At 38.3% G+C, this 21,678-nt stretch overlaps 1 protein-coding gene across 2 annotated transcripts in view; it reads right to left on the reverse strand.

Annotated features, from left to right (window-relative positions):
* Positions 1–87: 87 nt before the first annotated feature.
* actr6 (actin related protein 6) overlaps positions 88–21,678 on the reverse strand; it is a 40,669-nt gene continuing 19,078 nt past the window's right edge. Inside the window, exons 7-12 of one of the 2 annotated variants that reach the window (XR_010021096.1) lie at positions 19,918–20,016; positions 18,953–19,031; positions 5,199–5,370; positions 4,576–4,714; positions 2,834–3,256; positions 88–911 (exon numbers count right to left, since the gene is read on the reverse strand). Coding sequence is in view for 1 of the 2 variants with exons in the window: in XM_063072504.1 (XP_062928574.1) it covers positions 3,127–3,256; positions 4,576–4,714; positions 5,199–5,370; positions 18,953–19,031; positions 19,918–20,016 (619 nt within the window). In the remaining variant the exon portion in view is untranslated. Of the gene's footprint in view, positions 3,257–4,575; positions 4,715–5,198; positions 5,371–18,952; positions 19,032–19,917; positions 20,017–21,678 lie in introns of both variants that reach the window. The other variant, XM_063072504.1, reaches the window with a different exon arrangement.

The raw sequence follows: 21,678 nt of genomic DNA on the forward strand, positions 1-21,678 counted from the left end.
GTAATGAATTTAAAACTGGAGTTTACGGTTTCTTCCCTCACTCCCCCCCCCCCCCACCACTGCGTAAACCAACTGAGCAATTGTGAAAGACTGCCCTCTTGTGGCTTCTTTGTTGAACATGTCAGTCATTTGAATGATGGTGTAGCTGGCACACAACTGGACCATGTTGGCTCCACTTCGAGTTGATCAAATGTTATCCTCTGACTCTGCATTAGAACTACCAATAGTTCCTTCAGCAATGTTTTTTATGTCATGAACCAATACCATTAAGAAAGGGGTTTGTGGACCCCAGGTTGTGAAACCTTGCTTGATTGGATTACATGAGCATCCATTGGTGATGACACAATAAGTTATGAAGCTGTCACTACCACTGTTCTACCTGTGCCTTAATCAGAATGAGTTCTCTTGCTCCATCACACAGCCAAGTGGAAGGGACAACATCTGTACAAATAAATGTGGCTGTATCATTGCATATATCAAACTGAAGTAGGTTTGAAATTAATACACAGCTTGCTTCAGAATTCAAGTAATTATAATTTGCACTAAAAAGGCTCTACAATCATATAATGGTTACACTATCAGAACTTTGTCCCAACTATTTAATATCCCAAAAATTAATTTTCATGTTGAGTTTTGAATTGTATAAATACACACACCAAAAACTCTTATAATTGTTTGAATATTTTAACTGGTTAAGCCATCAGAACTACTTCATGCCTGTTGAATATGCCAAAAACTAATTTTCATGCTCAGTGGGGCCCAGGCTGCATTCACACCACACCACTGACATTCATCCACACATGGGAGATCCTAACTTTGTGCCAAATCCCGAATGGGAAACATTGGAGGATATTGCTCCTCAGTTGTGCTCTGGGAAAACTGAAGCCTGAAGATCTCAATTCCCAAGCGACCTGCAAAATACCAGTGACATCAAAGTACAAAGGAATTGATTGAGTGAGTAATCCACACAATTTTTACTGCCAACATGTATCGGATAATCTTAAATTAACAGGACAGCTGTCCAGAATTACAAACCTCAGGTACTTGCAAGATTGAAGTTTTAATGTTAACTTTGAAATTCTCTCCAAAGTCTGATAAATACAAATGCTTATCTCTGTTTCTACTGCGTTGTGATAATTTAGTCATAGTCATAGTCATACTTTCTTGATCCCAGGGGAAATTGGTTTTCGTTTATTTAAAGGATAATCAACATGAGACTGGTAAGTCAGTTATCAAGGTTCAAATTAAATTGATTTTTACTTTAAATTATTAAATAGATTTTCAGGCTAAATGTTTATCTGTGATGGATGGCCTGTTGGCTTGAGAAACTTTCCCACAGATTTGTTAATCTATTGCTGTCAACTTAAGAAAGACTGCCATCTACTGGTCAGATCTAAGATTTTAAGAGACCGAAAGGGACTGTCTACCAATTTGTAACCTCTGGAGCAAACACCATCCATTAAATATTTTCTGTCACAAGAAATGTAAGAGTCAAATTGATGGCAAGTTTCTACAAAAAAAGCTGATAAAAACAGCCCAATATTTTGTGACATTGGACCCTGCCCAGAACACGCTCTGCTCTTTACTACATAGTTCCTATAAATCTTAAACTCCCAACAGAGAGCTGACACCTCAGCTGAAACAGAAAATTCCAACAATATAACTCAGTAGCAAGTTGAAGCATTAGCTTAGATTTAAGTCCACAGAGTAAAATGTCAACTCTTAACATCTATTTGATAGAGAAGTTAATTTATTTCATATTTGCCTTTCAGGGTCATAACCACCGTGGAAACTCACCTGAGTTTGCCTCTGAAAACAAAATAACTCCAACTCTGTCAGGTTTTGATTTTTTTTTAAATAAAGCTATGCACTTTTAAATAAAGATCTACAAAATAATGTTAGATGTGTCTCATTTCTACACAAGATCTGTGTCCCATTTTCAAACTGTGTATCTTAGCTGCTGCTTTAGCAATGGCATGGAAGACTACTTAATATAAAAACAGTGGAAAATGTGCCCCTTTTACAGATAATGGATGAAAACATGTGAACTCGTGCTTCACAAATGTATACAGCAGCTCTATACATCTGCCATAATTGATCTTTTTTAAAAAATAATCATTCCCTGTGTATTGAAGTATGAAAAAATGAAATGGCACAAACATGCTGCCCATTGTGAATAAATGGGTATTTCAGCCCAACTCATCCAGTGTTGAGGAGGGTCAATCAGTCTGGCATAAGTATAGATCACATCATATTAATAAGCCTTTTACAAATGTCACATATTGGAATGGTCAAAAAAAAACAGTACGAGTCCAACGGGAGTAAATTGGAGAAGAATTTGGTGCATGCTTAGTCACAACTGACACATGAAACAGGCTCCCTCAACTCATTGATTGTAATGTGTATTTGGAAAAAATTGTGATTTGCAGGATTGTGGACATGCTGCTGAAAGATATCAAATATAATCTCTCCTCTTAATTTAATCCCTTTATTGAATGGCAAAGACAAACCACGGATGTGTAGTTTGGTTACACATGGGAGTGTGTGAATTTTGTAATAGATACTGACTGGAACTATCTACAGAGATAGAAACTGAAATGGTAAACAAAAGGAAAGAGCCCAAGATGGACTGGTTGTGGAGGGCAGGGTAGAAATTGACAGCAAAATTAAAGTGAGCAGGCAGCAGCACCAATGCAGACACCAAGTACCATAGAAAAAGTGAAGGAACAGCCTTAAGTCAGATGAAATATTTCAGACCAACTTTTCCTAGTTCTGATGAAACATTTAATTTGAGGCATTGACTCTGATTCCTTCTTCACAAACACTGTCTTACCTGCTGAGTATTTTCAGCATTCTCAATTTCTGGTTCAGATTTCTAGCATTTGTAGTTTTTTTGCTTTTTGCTAAAAATGCAAAACTGCCTTTGACCAAATAATGGGGATTGGTCTTCTCCAACAATAATGTATGGCTTCTCTCCACCACAAAGGCAGTTATTAGATTGAATACCAAACAGTTCACAACTGCACTTAATCAAACTCTTGTCCTCCATTCAGAAAATGTCAGTACCAGTTCTGTAGAATATTCATCGTTTTCTTTAAAGTAAATGTCTCTTAATTTCTTGTGGCATTAGATGTCAAACTTTTCCTCACAAATGCAATGCCCATTTTCTTCATAATCATCTCTGGTAACAACCATATCCATGAAGTCAACATGTTCAGAAAGCAGCTTTCCACCTTCCCATGAATATGTAATAGGACTGAAAGGCAAAAAAAACTGTCATTCCTTCATCAAGGACTTGAATTACATAGTAAAGGTCAAAGGTCTGTTAAAGATGTCCACATTTTCACACAGAGTGGCATAACAGAACAAACAAAGCAACATGCAAACTCACTCATGAAAGGGGGAAATCTGCACTTGCCAAAATACTACATTAATTCAGTTCAATGCTAGAGGGGCATTTGGCTCTTTGCTTCAGATACACCAACTGTTCTGCTGGAAAACAGCATGTCTGTGCTGTAACTGTTTCCATGTATGTTTTTCACACCTGTGTTCCAGATCCCCAAGGTACCACTTCCCTATCTTTCTTTGCACTCACTCACAACAGCTGGGGTGAGTTATGCCTGTGGCCACTTACAGAGGAAAACATGTTCCTTTGCCAGGCATTCCTGCTATTAGCACAAAGCTGCAAGGAGGCCTCAACAGGGGTAAACACAGACAAAGGGAATAAACTGCAGAAGGATGGTGCATGCTTAACTATAGAGAATACAAGCAATCATGTCCATGTACATTAATTTTAAAAGTGTTAAATCGTTGGCAAATTCTTGGAACGAACTTAAGTTATCTCAGTACCCAATACAATACTCTAGAATACCAAACTCGAAGTTATGCCAAAGCTACATAAGACACTAACCTGGACCAAGTGGAGTATTGCTCCTAATTCTGAAAACCACTCTAGGAAGAGTGAAGAGGCTTTACAGAATGTAGAGAGGAAATTATTAGAACTTCAGGGATTATAGCTAACTTGTTAAACTGATAGTGCTTGATGGAAAAACTGTTTAAGAAGACTTTAAAATGCTTACAATCCAGTAGTTTCAAGAGTAAATAAAGTACAAACCGATTTCTACCCGATGAAGGGTCTAAGGTAAAAGGGAACAGATTTAAAGTGACTTTTAGAAAATGCCACCGCCAACAGGAGAGAAAAATATCTGTGATTTGGGACATGAATATGGTTTCATTAGCAACTATTAAATGGCACTTAGATAAATAATAAAAGGAAAAAAGTAAGAGGGGTGTGGAACCTGTTGAATGGTGAGCTTTGAATGACGTCCTGTAATTTACCATTCTGTCATAATATTAAGATAGAATTAAAATGCAAACAAGAGTTAATGCTGGAAATATAGCTCAGCACAGTAAGCTATTGCCAGATGTTAAGAGGTTCTGGGTTTAATCTTCCAACTGCAGTGTAGAAGACATATTTTGAGACAGCAAAAGAAAAAGGAAATGATATTCCAAAGTCTGATAAGGTTTATAAAACACATTTTTATCTCAAGTTAACTTAAGCAGTAAACTACTTACTTTTCAGGCAGCAAAACTGACACGTCATAATCGGACGGTGTAAGAGATCGTACTTCAGCATAAACACGATCTCTAAATCCTGGCAAAAGCGAATTACCACCAGTCAGGACAATGTTCTTATAGAAATGTGGGTGCATCTCTGATTAAAATAAAAACACGAAAATGTTAGGTTTAAATAAATTGTGCCACATTTCTGCTCTTGTTTAAGACATTGCTTAAAAGCAATTTCTTTGACAAAACTTCTCTGAGTACCTCTTGTTGGCTCAGTATCAATTTTGCACTGGTAATACCATGCATGGAACATTTCTCACAATAAATTGATAACTATTATGATCACATGCACCAAGAGACAGTGAAAAGTTTTGTTTGCATAGCACAGAGACAGATCATTCGATACACAAGTACATTGAGGTAGTACAAAAGAAAAACAGTAACATTGCAAAATATAGTGTCACAGAGAAAGTGCAGTGCAGGTGGACAAAAACAGATGCAAGGGCCATGATGAGATAGATTAGAGCCACTATTTACATACAATCAATAGCTGTTTACTGAATTAGGATAATCAATAATGTATATTCATAAAGAACTATTTGAAAGCTGGGTTATGCCCTGCAGATACTCACCCTCAGGTAAACTTTGCACAGAATGAACAATCGCTTCCGGTATCCCCATCTCCTGAATGCCAATGTCAGAAGGATGAAAGAGGATTTCGGGAACAGCAAACCTCTCATTAGTCAGACGAAGAATTTGCTCACTTGTTTTGTATTTTCCACTGAAAACCATTTCCTCTAAAGGCTAAATTACAAAAAACCACACACAGTTAAAGGATTTTTTTTAGAAAGACAGGCACAACAAACACGAAAGCAGTCATCATTCCCAAAGAAGCCTCAAAGGTCAAAATACAGTTTATATCAAGAATTAAATGAACTTGGATATTGCATAAATATCCCTTCTGTCAAGTTATCACAATAATTTGAATTATGTGATGAGAGCAAAAATGAAGAAAGGAGTTTATGGGGAAACAATGCAAGAAGTTAAGAGACTGATGCGGGAGGTCTGGGGATAAAGCTAACGAAAGCAGAAGGGACAAATCAAAGAGGAAATGATTCGTGAGGCCTTCAGAATGTGTACTGACAACAGACCTCAGACCGGACACAAAACTCATGGTCTACCAAGCAGCTGTCAACCCTGCCATACAAATACCTGGACTACCTACAGGAGGCACTGGACTGGATACCAGCTACCTGCAAAATCCTCCAAGTTCACTGAAAGGATAAACAAAGCAACATCAGCATCTTTTGCCAGGGCAACTATGAAACCTTAGTTGCACTCAGTTAACTTCTTTGAGTCAACCACAGAGTCCCGGAACCAGATACTCTTGTCTGAGTTCTGTCATGGAAAGAGAGAACTAGGCAAACAGAAGAAAAAAAAATCAAAGATGTGCTCAAAGCCTTCTTGATTAAATGCAAGATCTCCAATGATTATTCAAAATCATTGCTCAAAAGTAATGAAGTAACATTTGGGATGGTACCTAGTACCTTGAATCCACGCATTAGGTGCACACAGAAGGCCTACATAAGCAATGCAAGGAGTACAACACGTCACCAACAACCCTGTCAAGTGTTTCCTATGCCATTTTTGGAAGAGTCTGTAGCAGCACACTGATTTGTAGATTCTGAGGTCACTGATGGTCAGAGTAGAAGCAATGATCAACGGATTACCTAAAAATACAAAAGTATTTTCTCTGGCAGACTGGTCAATATCCAAGATCAAAGGTTTAAAATGATTGCTTAAGTACCTAAGGGAGTGATGCAGGATATGGAATGCTCTATCTGAAGATTGCAAAAACCAATTCCATACTGATTTTAATAAAAGAGTTGGGTGGTTACTTGAGGATGAAGAATTTGTGGGGTTATCAACAAAAAAAAACAGTACTGTGGTACAGCCAATGCAGGCACAAAGTGCCAACTGATCTTGTTAAACGTAAATTTCTGTGCTTTTACAAAACTTAGAGCTAAAAAATGGTGAATTATTAGATTATGTGAATATGAATTAAGCTACATTCCACATTTAAGTCAAGACACTTTCAATTATACTAATAAAAATACTCTTGCACAATAAAATGTTAATTTCACTTAAAACTAGTGATTAGATTAATGGTTATTAGCCTAGAGTAGAAAAACCCATGGGGGAGGGTGTAGGCTACAAGGTATCAGGTTCCAAACTTTACAAGGAATACATAAAACCTTAAGATTTGAATTTCCTCAGGAAGTTCTCAAAAATTAAATAAATATATAGAGTATATTCAACAGGTTAGCTACCTCTATGGAAGAGCTACCAGCAGTCCCAGAACAGCACACTGCTTGAAGAGACACCCATAACATTATCAACTATTCAACGGAAGCAAAGGAATTAGAAAAGGGGAAGTGGGTGAGGGATATTTTACTTGTCATGAACAACAAAAAAAAACTTTCACTCAGAAAGAATTTGGAACCATTGGAAAAGAGAATTGATTCAGGTTTCCAAATTAATTGTGGTTTGAAGGGGTATTAAAAAGTACAAAATTTCCAATTCCCCCAATTTGTCCTAATCCAGCTACATCCATAAGTACATGGAAATGACTGTGGACTTTAGAAAGGGTATGACAAGGGCAAACCTCATCAAGGGATCAGAAGGGTGAGCAAGTTCAAGTTCCTGGGTATCAACATCTCTGAGAATCTATCCCAGGTTCAATATATCGATGCAGTTACAAAGGATGCACAGCAGCTACATTTCATAAGGAGCTCAAGATTTGGTATGTCACCAAAGACACCGCATCTCTGTCTGGTAGGGGGTGAGTGGGCACTGCACAGGATTGAAATAAGCTGCAGAAAGTTGTAAACTTTGTTAGCTCTATCATCAACATTAGCCGCCCCAGCATCCAGGACATCTTCAAGGAGCGACGTCTCAAAAAGGCAGCATCCTTCATTAAGGACCCCCATCACCCAGGACATGCCCTCTCCTATTGCTAGCAACAGAGAGGAAGTACAGGAGCCTGAAAGCACACACTCAATGATTCTGGAACAGCTTCTTCTACTCTGCCATCAGATTTCTGAATAGATATGGGCCATATAACAACAAATTTCACGACATGTCAGTGATATTAAATCCGATTCTGATCATTAACATAGATGGTTATCAACAGGAGATAGAAAGTAATAAAATAAGCCTCCCAAACCACATAATAGCACTTTTACCAACACGCAACATATCTAATATACTACATCAGTTTTGCACAGCACGTGTTGCAAAATAAATCAGAATGGAGAAAGAAGAGTGGAGATTTTAGTGTGATTAAGGATTAACTAAATTCATGTCTATAATTCTTAAATAGAATTTCTAAATTTTAATATACATATAAAAGATATCTCTAAACACAAGAGGTTGTGCAGATGTTGGAAATCCAGAGCAACACACAGAAAATGCTGGAGAAACTCAGTAAGTCAGGCAGTACCTTTGGAAATGAAAAAAACAGTAGATGTTTCAGGACTGGGAAATATCTCTGTCTAAAAGACATCTTTATCAGCTCCAGAAAAAAGTTTCCATTTAAAGATATCAGTAATGTTAATCAGAGTCAACAGTTGATCACTTAAATCAACGTAAAGAAAAAAAAAATCGGGGATAGAAACTACAGGTTGAAGGAAAGCCAATATTTAACATAATGATACCCTGATTAACGTTGGGCAAATTTCATAGTGCCTTTGCATTTGATTACTAATAACTTATAACAATAACTTATTGGGCAGAGTATAATCCATATAATATATCAAAGAAATAAACTGCCTCTTTCCCTGTGGACTGAGTTACCTATTCTCAAACTGTAATTTTAGCCAGACGTTTAGGACTGGGATGAGGAGAATTTTCTTCACTCAGAAGATTGAAACTTTATAATCTCAATAACTATGGAAGCTCAGTCGAAAGACGATCCGGGTATTCCCTAACCGGAAACCTTGGATGAATTATGAGGTCAAGTACCTTTTAAAGGCTAGAGCTGCGGCTTTTAGGTCCGGGGATACCAGTCGCTACACAGAATCCAGACGTGAATTCCAGTAAGCCATTAAGGGCATAAAAGGCAATATCGAGCCAAGTTTGAAGCCCAGGATGCCAGTAGACTATGGCAGGGTCTAAATGAGATCACTGGGCGCAAAGAAAAGTCTGGGAATTTCAATAACTGTGGAGCTTCTCTTCCTGACGAACTTAACGTATTCTACGCAAGATTCGAACAGAAGAAGAGCGTCCAGCTCCCTCTGGATGAACCGGACCTGGTGGCATCGAGATTCATCGTCATCAAGGAGGACGTTAGAAGGGCCTTCCTGAAGATAAATCCAGGAAGGCGACGGGCCCAGATGGCATCCCGGGACGGGTTCTCCGGGCCTGTGCAAGCGAGCTAGCTGGAGTGTTTGCTCACATCTTCAACTGCTCCTTGCTTCAGTCTAAGATCCCCTCGTGTTTTATGAAAGCAATGATAATCCCAGTGTCGAAGAAGAGCAAGGTGGCATGCCTGAATGACTATCGACCTGTGGGTCTGACATCAATTGCTATGAAGTGCTTCGAGAGATTGGTTATGGCACACATCAACCACAGCCTACCGGTCAACCTCGACGCTTTGCAATTTGCCTACCGGAGCAACAGGTCAACGGCAGATGCCATCTCTCTGGCCCTACATTCCTCCTTAGAACACCTGGAGAATAAAGATGCATACGTAAGGCTCCTTTTCATTGACTACAGCTCTGCCTTTAATACCATCAATCCAAATAAACTGATTCCTAAGCTCCGGAACCTGGGCCTTGGCACTCAGATCTGCAGCTGGATCTTCAACTTCCTCACAGACAGGACCCAGGCTGTAAAAATAGGGGACAAGCTCTCCTCTACAATCACTCTGAGCACCGGTGCCCCACAAGGCTGTGTACTCAGCCCGCTGCTGTACTCACTGTACACCCATGATTGTGTAGCCAAGTTTCCATCAAACTCAATATATAAGTTTGCTGATGACACAACAATTGTAGGCCGTATCTCGGGTAATGATGAGTTTGAGTACAGAGAGGAAATTAAGAACCTGGTGGCATGGTGCGAAGACAATAACCTATCCCTCAACGTCAGCAAGACGAAGGAATTGGTTGTTGACTTCAGAAGGAGTAGCGGACCGCACGACCCAATTTACATCGGTGGTGCGCAAGTGGAACAGGTCAAAAGCTTTAAGTTCCTCGGGGTCAATATCACAAATAACCTGACTTGGTCCAACCAAGCAGAGTTCACTGCCAAGAAGGCCCACCAGCACCTTTACTTCCTGAGAAAACTAAAGAAATTTGGCCTGTCCCCTAAAACCCTCACTAATTTCTATAGATGCACTGTAGAAAGCATTCTCCTAGGGTGCATCACAACCTGGTATAGAAGTTGTCCTGTCCGAGGAGGACTTCCGGGTCATCAAGGGAATGGCGGCGTAAGGAAAAGGTCTCTCGACAAAAAAGAAGGTAAACTGCCCCAAAATCGAATTTAGACAAATACTTAATATTGCATAACTATATTAATAAAAGGGGCAAGGATGATGTCTAAGAACAAGAATAAAAAGTCCGCTCTGAAGGCTGATAAACATAAAGAGATGCAGCAAGGCGAAGGGCCTAGCTCTCCCACGGCAAGCCAGGATGGAGATAATGAGGGGGAATCGGTGACTTTGTCTTTGACTCTCAGAGAGATTCGCGAGTTCCGACAAGATAACAGCAAACAGCTAGAAGATATTGAAGGAGAAATAGTAAAAACTAACTCGCGGATAGATGAAGCCGAAGCGAGGATTGTTGGAATTGAAGAGAAGCTACAAAATGCAGAGGAGGTGATAGCAGAAATGCTGAAGCTACAAGACCAACTCCAGTGCAAACTAATAGATCAAGAAGGCCGCTCGAGAAGGGAAAATGTGAGGATCTACGGAGTTCCCGAAGGAACCGAAGGTAAACCCGGATTGATGATTCCCTTTGTGGAGAAGCTGCTTAGAGAGAACCTTGATATACCGGCCGCAAAAGACCTACAGATAGAAAGGGCTCACCGTGCGTTGGCACCACAGCCTCCGGCAGGCACCCAGCCCAGATCGATTCTGATCAGATTTCTCAGTTACAGAACGAAGGAAGAGGTGCTTAAAAGAGCATGGCAAAAGAAAGGTTTCATGTGGAACAACTGCAAAATCAGTTTAGACCACGACTACGCACCGGGGATTCTTGCCAGACGGAAGGAATATACGGAAACACGGAGAGTCCTGAAGGAAAACAACATCAGATTCCAGACCCTGTATCCATCTCGGCTGAGAGTCTTTTACGACGAAGGGACAAAAACTTACGCTACGGTGGAGGAGGCAACATCGGACCTGGCGGACCGGGGACTGCCTATTAAAGTTATCACCCAACCGGAGTCGCTACTGGAGAGGATTCGGCAGAAGTCGTGGCAGTTAGTGGGGCGAGGACGCTCCACTCGAACCAGAGTGTCAAACTACAAGGAAAACCTGCAAATATTCAGACGCGAATGTACAGAGAATACAGATTAATTAAGAGAAATGACTGAAAAGAGTAAATCGGACTTAAAAGTAAAATGAAAACTGGTAACTGAAAATAATCTAGGCGGAATAACTTGAATGATAGCAATATGGTCGAGACATAAATAGGAGAAAATTCTCTATGATTACTCAAACTGCTGAGGGCCCTCTAACACAGGGTGAAGATAGAGGTTATCCCTCTGAACTGAGGCGGGTCGGTGCTCAGGCCTCACTGTGGGAAGTCGGGGAAAATTTTCAAATGTTATACGTTCAGAAATGTCTAGGGTGTGGTTATATGTCTTGGTTTACTGTTGAGAAGGGATTGCTTACTGTTTGGTTAGAAAAGGAGAGTGCTTTTTTTCTACTAGAGAAAAATGCAAACTGAATTGGTAAAAATAATTTCCTATAATGTTTTGGGGTTTTGAATCCAATTAAAAGAAATAAGATTATGTCTAAATTGAAAAAAGAGAGGGCACAAATAGCTTTCCTCCAGGAAACACATATGAGCCAATCTGAACATGGAAAATTAAAAAGAATGGGCTTTAAGCATGTATTTTATTCATCATATAAATTGAGTCACAAAAGAGGGGTAGCTACTTTAATATCAAGTACTCTTAATTATGAACATATTTCAGAGACTAGAGACAAAGAAGGACGGTTTGTAAAAATCACAGGAAGAATAGAAGGTACAGAAATAACATTGCTGAATGTTTATGCTCCTCCAGGTAGTGAATGGTCATTTTATAGACACATTTTTGACCTAATGATCAGTTCTCGAGGGGTAGTAATTTGTGGAGGGGATTTTAATATTAGATTAAATCCTATATTAGATTCTTCAAGAATAGTTACTCAGAATAAACCTCTGACTCGGAAAGTGAATTCATTGATGGAGGAGTTGGGAATTATAGATGTCTGGAGGGAATTACACCCTACTAGTAAAGATTATACATATTACTCTTTCCCTCATTCAGCCTGTTCAAGGATAGACTATTTCTTTATCTTTAATACAGATAGACTCAGGATAAAAAACTGTAATATTGCAACAATTGATCTGTCGGATCATAGCCCAGTCTCTATGTCTCTAATCCTGGAAAGGAAAATGAGGAAAACACAATGGAGGCTAAACTCACATATACTTAATAACCCAAAAGTAATGGAGAGATTAAGGGGAGAAATCAAAGAATATCTAGACCTTAATGACACGGGAGAAACATCACCAGTGATTTTATGGGATACATTGAAAGCTGTACTGAGAGGGAAAATTATTTCCATTACTACTCACATGAAAAAAATCAATGCACAAAAATTAGCAGACCTTCAAGGAAAATTAAAACAACTTCAAGTTGGAGATAGCAACAAAAGTAATTCAAATCGAAAACAGGAAATTAGGAAATTGCAAAGTGAAATTGATGATATTTATACGTTGGAAACTCAAAGAAATTTTCTTTACCTGAGACAAAAGAATTATGAAGTAGGAGGTAAATCAGCTAGATTATTAGCATATAAATTACGAAAACAACAAGCAGACAATACAATTCATAAAATAAAGAATCCAAAGACAAAGCTTGTGGAGAGTACAATAGGGAAAATTCAAGAGAGTTTTGAAACGTATTATCGAGAGCTGTACTCCCAACCCCGGGCCCCCAATGAGCCCTATATAGACAGTGTATTGAATTTTTTAGATCTACCTAAACTTACAGATTTACAAAATGAAAGTTTATTAGAACCAGTAACTGTCAAAGAACTGAACGTGGCCATCTCTAGGTTAAAGACTGGAAAGTCCCCGGGTTCTGATGGGTTTACCTCAGAGTGGTACAAGTCCCTGAAGACACAGTTAGCCCCATTACTACTTAACACCTTTAATTGGATCTTGCAGAGAGGAGAAACTCCACCTTCCTGGAGAGAAGCGATTATTTCAGTTATTCCTAAAGAGGGTAAAGATAAACTAGAATGTGGCAATTATCGGCCAATTAGTGTTCTTAATTTAGATTACAAACTATTTACATCTATATTAGCGCGCAGATTGGAAAAGCTTTTACCTGGCCTAATCCATTTAGACCAGACTGGATTTATTCAACAAAGGCAAACACAGGACAACATAAGGAGAACTCTGCACATATTAGAACAGGTTAATAAGAACGAGACAGAGACAATGGTAGTAGGATTGGACGCTGAGAAAGCTTTTGATTCGGTTAGTTGGGCATTCCTATACAGAGTGTTAGGAAGATTCGGCTTTCAAGAAAGGTTTATTAAAGTAATTCAGACTCTGTATGACAGCCCAACAGCCCGAATTAAGATAAATGGGGACCTCTCTGACTCCTTCATTTTAGAGAGAGGCACTAGACAGGGATGCCCAATTTCTCCTCTCCTTTTTGCGCTATATATTGAACCACTTGCCCAACTAATAAGACAGAGCGAAATCGTAAAAGGTATCAAGGTGGCAGGGATTGAACAGAAAGTGGCGTTATTCGCAGATGATGTTTTGGTCTATCTGAGTGAACCAGAAAAATCATTTATAGAATTGTTTACACTGTTGGATGACTTTGGGAAAATATCAGGTTATAAAATAAATGTAAAGAAAACGCAGGTTATGTCCCTAAATTATACACCATCCAAAAAATTGCAGGATACATACGATCTTAGGTGGGAAGCTAAATCATTAAAATATTTAGGAATAACCCTGCCGAAGGATCTTTCAACACTGTCACAGGTAAATTATGGGCCATTAATCTCAGAGATAAAAGCAGATATGCATAGATGGAATCTTATCCCCTTTTTAAGTTTAAATTCAAGGATAAATACTATAAAAATGAATATTCTTCCTCGGTTATTATATCTTTTCCGTACTTTACCAGTGGAGGTGGATGATAATCAATTCAGGGAATGGGACAAATGGATTTCCCGCTTCATTTGGCAAGGAAGGAAACCTAGAATTCGATATAACACCTTACAGTTAGGGAAGGAAAGAGGGAGGAATGGTTCTTCCTTGCCTGAGAAATTATTTTTATGCCTCACAGATAACCCCTCTGTTATATTGGTGTAATAGGGAATATAAGGCTAGATGGAAGGAAATAGAATTTGGATTAGTTGACAGTTTTCCTCTTCAGGCCTCAATAGCTGACAAAGGATTGATGGCCCAGTTGGAAAAATTTAATAATGCCTGGATAAATCTTACATTAAAAGTATGGCAGAAGGTGGTTAATTCATGTGGAATTAATAACATGCTAAAACTCTTTAGATGGTGTGCATATGATACCGAATTCCTTCCCAACAGAGGAGATAAAAGATTTGAGCTATGGATAAAGAAAGGTCTTACAACCTACCTCTCATTTATAGATAAAAGAGTATTACAAAGTTTCCAAATCCTGCAGGACAAACATGGCCTAGAACATAATGACTTTTTTAGGTACCTTCAAATACGAAACTATGTTAACCAGAGTTGTAGATATACAGACCTATCAACAGTAGAATTAGAATTTTTCAAGATTCTGAATTCGGCTTGCAGTTCAATACCTAGTAAATCAGTTTCTCGCCTATATAATGCACTCTCCCATGCTAAAAATGTAAATACACTGTATATTAAAGAGAAGTGGGAGAAAGAAGCGGGGTTGGTACTTTCAGAGGAGGCTTGGGGGAAAATCTGCAGCTTTCAATGGTCCTCGACTAATTCTTTGACTTGGAGAGAACATTGTTGGAAAAACATCATAAGATACTTCAAGACCCCATATCAGGAAAAATATAAAGATACAAATGTGATGTGTTGGAGAAGGTGCGGCTCCAAGGAGGCAAATCATTTTCATATTTTCTGGGATTGCCCTAAATTAAGTCTATTTTGGGAAGGTATTCATAGAACATTAGTTAAGGTACTTAGGTCCCAGATACCTCTGAACTTTGAGACGCTCTATTTGGGGCATGTATTGTTCCTTGAACAGAAGGAAGATATAAAGTTGCTGCAGGCCCTCTTAGCGGCAAGTAAGAAATCAATCACTAGAAAATGGCTAAATCCAATACCACCTACATTAGAAGATTGGTACGAAATTATCTTGGAAATATTTAAAATGGAAAAGTTGACCTACTCCCTGAGAACTCAAAAAGAAACATTTTTATCAAATCTGGAATAAATGGATTGAATATATAACCCCAATGCGAGCAGACTTTAGATGACTCTCCTAATGATTTATATTGCTCTTCTCATCAACACAGTAATATTGCTAACGTAAGCACCCCTAGTCTAAATGTTTGTTGTTTTTTTTTGGAAAATAGAGAATTAACACAAGTAAAGGGAAAGATTTGGGAAAGGGATAAAAAAAATGAAAAAATTAAGTAAATAAGTACATAGGGATTGGATAATTATGTCTGCGGGCAGGAACAAGCACGAACAAATTGGGATATAAACACCTACAATGGTTGGTATATAGGCTTGTATGCAACATTTTGGACCAGTGGAAATGGTCCAGAAGGGTTGTATGGAAACTATTATTACCATTTTTCTTAACAACTAATTTCATTACTTAGCCTAATCGGTTAGATTTACCACAGAACATAATTATCTATTTAAATGTTTATTTTGCTTTTATATCATCTCAATGTGTACTTAAGAATGTATAAATAATTGTAGTTTTATACATATAAAAAAATGGAAAAGGTTATATGTGTGAAAAAAGTACATGATAATTGTGAACTCCTTATCCAAATAAAAATAAAATTTAAAAAAAAAGTTGTCCTGTCCAAGACCGAAAGAAGCTGCAGAAGATCGTGAACACGGCGCAGCACATCACACAAACCAGTCTTCCATCAGTGGACTCACTTTACACTGCACGCTGTCGGAGCAGTGCTGCCACGATAATCAAGGACACGACCCACCCAGCCTACACACTTTTCGTCCCTCTTCCCTCCGGAAGAAGGCTCAGGAGCTTGAAGACTCATACAGCCAGATTTGGGAACAGCTTCTTCCCAACTGTGATAAGACTGCTGAATGGATCCTGACCCGGATCTGGGCCGTACCCTCCAAATATCCGGACCTGCCTCTCAGGTTTTTTGCAATACCATACTTCCCATTTTTCTATTTTCTATTTATGATTTATACAAACGTTTGTAATTTAAATTTTTAATATTTACTAATTTTAACTATTTTTAAATATTTTTAATATTTAATATTTGTAATCCAGGGAGTGTGAAGCGCAGAATCAAATATCACTGTGATGATTGTACGTTCTAATACCAATTGTTTGGCAACAATAAAGTATGCAGTAGTATAAAGTATGTACATTCAGAACAAAGATGAATTGATTTTTGGACATTAAAGGAATATGGGACAATACCAAAGTAGAAGATCAGGCATGATCTTGTTAAGTGATGGCGCAGGATGGAAGAGCTGTATGGCACCTCTTCCTGCTCCTAGTTCTTATGTTCTTTCATAGGCTTCTTTTTGGTATTGTGAGAAATAATATGCATAAGATCACAAAGTTACAAAGCTTGCATCAGGAGATTCCCATAATGAAAAATGGTTTTAGCCAGAAAGACATTTCATTCAAATTTGGAAACCTATCTATTTAGGTATATATCTGGTCCTTTCATCCCAAGTTTATATCAGAGACTTCAGCGAGCACTACTGTAGGCTTTAGTGTAGTTTAAAAGTTATGTAGTCTGGAGCAGAAATAAAATCTGAAACATCAGAGGACTGAACAAGACTTGTCATCTTGGCAAAAGGATCAAAGTGAAAACTGGAAATTTTCTCCAGCTCCTGAATGATGTTGTATAAAATTAGATTGAGGTCTCCAATTGATAGTTAATTAGGGACAGTTTTAATCCCCTTTGTGATTTACATGCATAGCCAGAACAAACCCAATTAGCATTTTCAGAGACAGCAGTAGTAAAATGCTATGGGAAATGAACAACCTGCTGAGGCAGGACAGTCGTGTCAGCGAGCCTGAGAAAAAATGTTGAGATCTTTATTCTGCGATCGATTGTGCGATATTGGGGCATGTTTGATGTTGATGATGTGTGGCTGAAATGAGAACAATTTCACAATCAAGCAATATTATGTCTTAATGCAAAAACCAGGGAACTCAAAATCAGAAAAATACAGAAGTATTTAAATGAAAGATCATGGAATTGACATGTTAGTTCTGTCTTTCTCTTTCCATACCAACCTGGTGAAAATTTTCACTGTGTTCCATGATAACATTATCATTCCTAATTTTGTTTAAGCATAAACATAAAAATATAAACCAATAATCTTCAAAGTGATTAATTCCCAGATTACTTGGCTACTGACACTATAGTCAGAAAACTATCTTAAATATAGTCTGGTATTCAGCAAATGCTGTATGTGTATCTGATTTTGTTCAGCAACCCCTTGCAATTTAGTCAGATAATATTATATTATCAGAATATTATGCAAGTTGATAACATACAGGCCTGGCATGGAAACACCAATGCCATTGAACGGAAAAATCATACAAGCAGTAGTGGGTTCAGCACAGTACATCACGGGTAAAGCCCTCCCAGATTGAGTACATCTACATAAAGCACTGTTGTAGGAAAGCAGCATCCACCATCAAGGATCCCCAGCACCCAGGTCATGTTCTCCTCTCAATGCAGCCATCAGGCAGAAGGTACAAGAGCCTCAGGACTCGCACCACCAGGTTCAAGAACAGTTACTACCCCCCAACTACCAGACTCTTGAATAAGAGGAGATAACTACACTGAATTTCACTTGCCCAGCATTGAAATATTCCCACAACCAATATACTCACTTTCAACTACTCTTTATCTTATGTTCTCATTATTGCTTGCTAATTATTTATTTATATGCGCATATGCACAACCTGTTGTCTTCTGCACTCTGGTTGATCTTTCACTGATCCCGTTATAGATGCCCACAAGAAAATGAATCTCAGAGTTGTAAATGGTGACATATGCACTTTGACAATAAAATTTACTTTGAAATTTAAAGGCAGCACCTCCAACACAAGAGAATGGCATCCATAGCAAATGCATACCACTCTTGACAGAAAAAAGATCCAATCAGGAAGTGCGCTGATAAGGATGCCAGCTCACTATCAGGCAAGGAATAAAAGGATGACAAGCATGCAGATGGGATTAATTTGGTATCATGGTTCAGCGCAGTCATGGTGAGCCGACAAACCTATTTCTGTCCTGTACTTTTCTATGTTCTATATCTTCATAGAGCTACTTTTGCTTGTCTCTTTGTCCATGTCGCTCTGTGTCAATACCAATGTTTTACAACTTGTAGATTACAAAATTGATTTTGCATCAGAGGAAACTTCCTGAGGCAGAACTGGCTGCTGCAACATGGCAACATCAATTAGAAAGGCAGAACAGTTAAAAATCCAGGTAGAAAAACTGGCGGCTTCAAGTAGCAAACTCAGAGTTACAGAATAAACCTTGATTTGAACTGGTTCAGGAACATGATACACATTGAGAAGAATACAAGAATTCTACAACAGAGGGTGAAGATGCATGTCAACATTTCAGTAGAAGTAGGGTCTCTGAGTTCTTCAAGCAATCTGTTTTTTTGTACCAGATTCCAACATCTGTTATCCTCAAAGATGCTGCACTTCTCATGTCTGAGCATTGCTGTCCTAGAACCCCACCCAATCTAAACACCGAAAGTACCTAGTGCTTTACACGATAACCCTCAATGAAGTTATACAAGATCTTACAACATTGCTGTAATCTGTATGACCAGCAACATTTTTAGAACACAATTCAATGAGTAATACAATGGAGTTGGAATGCTACTGTGCAGTGCTTATTTAAAGTACAAATTAGCAAGTAATTTTCCAAATGATTTACCTTACAAAAACCCTTCTTAATGGTACTGAAGTCTGGAAGCACATAATCTCTCATTACAGTGTTGGCTTCTCCTTTCAGCCTATATAAAATGAAGAAGAATTCTGTAACTCCTAAGACACGAAATATTGAATATTTATTATTTTTTTTTCACAGATTTTTCATTCTTCTGCTTTCTCTTCACCGGGAGATTGAAAAACAGTGTTGGTGTACAGTACATCTTTGATCTGTTTGATGGTCCAGCCTTCTACTGATTTTTACTTACCCGTTCTGCAATACAATGCAAATAAACCTGAATATGGAAACTTTGATTGTAGTACCATAATTAGCTATACATGTACCTTACTGATGCTAAAAATTGTCCACCAGACAGCATGCCTCTTTTGTAGCAAACCTGTGCAACCAGTGAAGATTTCTGCTTTCAGACAACTTTAAATTGAACTAAGTATACAAACTTTAAATCTATTTCAAACTTAAATAATCTTAAGGATAATAAATCCTACAGATAAGGATCTCAATTCGGTTTTAACATGTCAGTCATGTGTTCTGAAATAATACATTTAGTATTGGCAACTGGAACTGATACTAGTAAAGCCAAAGTAGAAAGCAGGCTGGGTTCCCCCCAAATAACTTGCACAAGAAAACAAGACTTCCCTTGGGTACTTAAGGAAAAAAGTCAGTACTGATGAAATAATCCTTTCCATATCCTCTCATCAGGTTTAATTTTCTGACTTCCCCTACATCCTTTCTTAGTGATAAGAATGTAGTGATTCAGCAAAGATACAAAGATAAATCAGTGCAGACATAATAAATTGTTGCTTCAACAAATGTGCATCATGAACATGAGACTAATCTTTTGCAAGATTTTTCCCTCCATCTCCCAAATAGCCAAAATTACAACCTTAGTATCCCCAATTATAAAGGGTAAAATTAAGCGAAAAGAAAATTACAAATCTGTATTTACTTACTGGGCTATTTCCATGTCTTTGTAGAAGTCTTGTGAGACGTAACAGACATCTTCCTTCACTTGATTAATGACATGAGTTTCATCCATGACGTGCAACTGTCTAAAAGAGATAAGGATTCCAATCAGTGATAAAACTGTTAGCACAGTTAGTGCAAAACAAATACAAGCATGAATAAACAAAAATTTAAGAAATCAACCACTCTGGAATTGAATTATAATTCATGAAGTATGCTGATAAAATGAGTAAAACAGATGTTAGATGGGCTTACTTGCTGACTTCAATTCTATTTCTATATAATTATTGAGATATTAGTTGTACTTCTGGTCTTTAATAATCCCTATAACCTCCGGGAGCGTGCTGCTTAGCTACTTAGCTCAGTTAAGTTACTGGACAAGTATCCAGAAGTCTGCACCATTGTTCAAGTTGTATCATTATCTTTTGCCATCAATTATTGACTACAATTTCTAAACATTAAAAACTTATCATCTCTTCATACTTCCTGTTCATCCATTAGAAATTTCTATTAAAACTGGAAAATATATTTCTCTGCAATTGCACCTTCTTGCCAGTGGTAGCGCTAAAGGATCTTGGTTTTGTCACCTGTCGCTTTGCAGTCTGTAAAGTCTGCACTTTAAAGAGGAACTGAATTGCGTTTACTTGCACTAGTCAATCCAACATCCGGCCCCATGTCTTCTGCCCACCCCATGCCCCCCCTTTACCCTCCAGCTATAAGACCTTAAAAATTGGCAAGACTACTATACAAAGTTCTTTGAAAGACATTTATTTAGACCAAATTTTAGAGACACAAGTCTAGATTCGGGCAAAGGGTTCAATCAGGATAGGGGTAAGGTGTGAGGAGGCAGAAGAACAGTCACAAGTGGGAGAGCAGCAGAGAGAGAGAAGGCATCACTGAGTCACAGATGCATCCAAGAAGCTTCAGGTTTAGATATTTTGGTCCCTTCAAGCATACATAGTTCAAATTCTTGCTTTCAACTGGTGGCTACATTTTGTAGGAGACCCTATGATAAGTGGTTTGCTTGTGTGCTGAGACTCAAGTGCCCATGAATGACATTCTGATCTGATGTGTAAAGCTGCAAAACAAGTCAAGTTAAAGTCCCCTTACAGGCCAATCAATTGACAGGGGGTCCCATCAACTATACGTTGATATCAAAGTGTGAGAACGTAAGATTGACTTTCTTTACTTTAATAGACTCATAATCCAAATGTACTGAACAGTAGATGAAGATTCCATTTACAGACAGAGTGGGAAATATGACCATTGTGAACATTTACAAACTGCCGACAAAAACATGGCCAACCACTGCCCTTCCACTGCTAACCACCAACAGTGGTTACTTCGAAGAGCCCAAAGTCAATTCTAACTAAGCAGCTGCAAAGCAACACATACACAAAATGCTGGAGGAATCTCATCATGTCAGGCAGCATCTATGGAAAAGAATAAACAGTCAACGTTTCAGGTTGAGACCCTTCTTTAGGATTCAGGAGTGTCTCATCCCAAAACATTGACTGTTTGCTCTTTGCTATAGATGCTGCCTGACTTGCTGAGTTCCTCCAGCATTTTGTGTGTGTTGCTTTGGATTTCCAGCATTTGCACATTTTCTCATGTTTGTAAGCAACTACAAGAATAGACTGTACCTGCCATTCACAATAATTTAGCATTCTCCATGATAATGAAAAATCATGAGCAACAGTATTGAAAATAAGATTTAAAAAAACACCCCAAGATTGTTCAGAATCCAT

This window comes from Mobula hypostoma, chromosome 20 (genome assembly GCF_963921235.1).
Source record: "Mobula hypostoma chromosome 20, sMobHyp1.1, whole genome shotgun sequence".
NCBI classification, from domain to species: Eukaryota; Metazoa; Chordata; class Chondrichthyes; order Myliobatiformes; family Myliobatidae; genus Mobula; species Mobula hypostoma.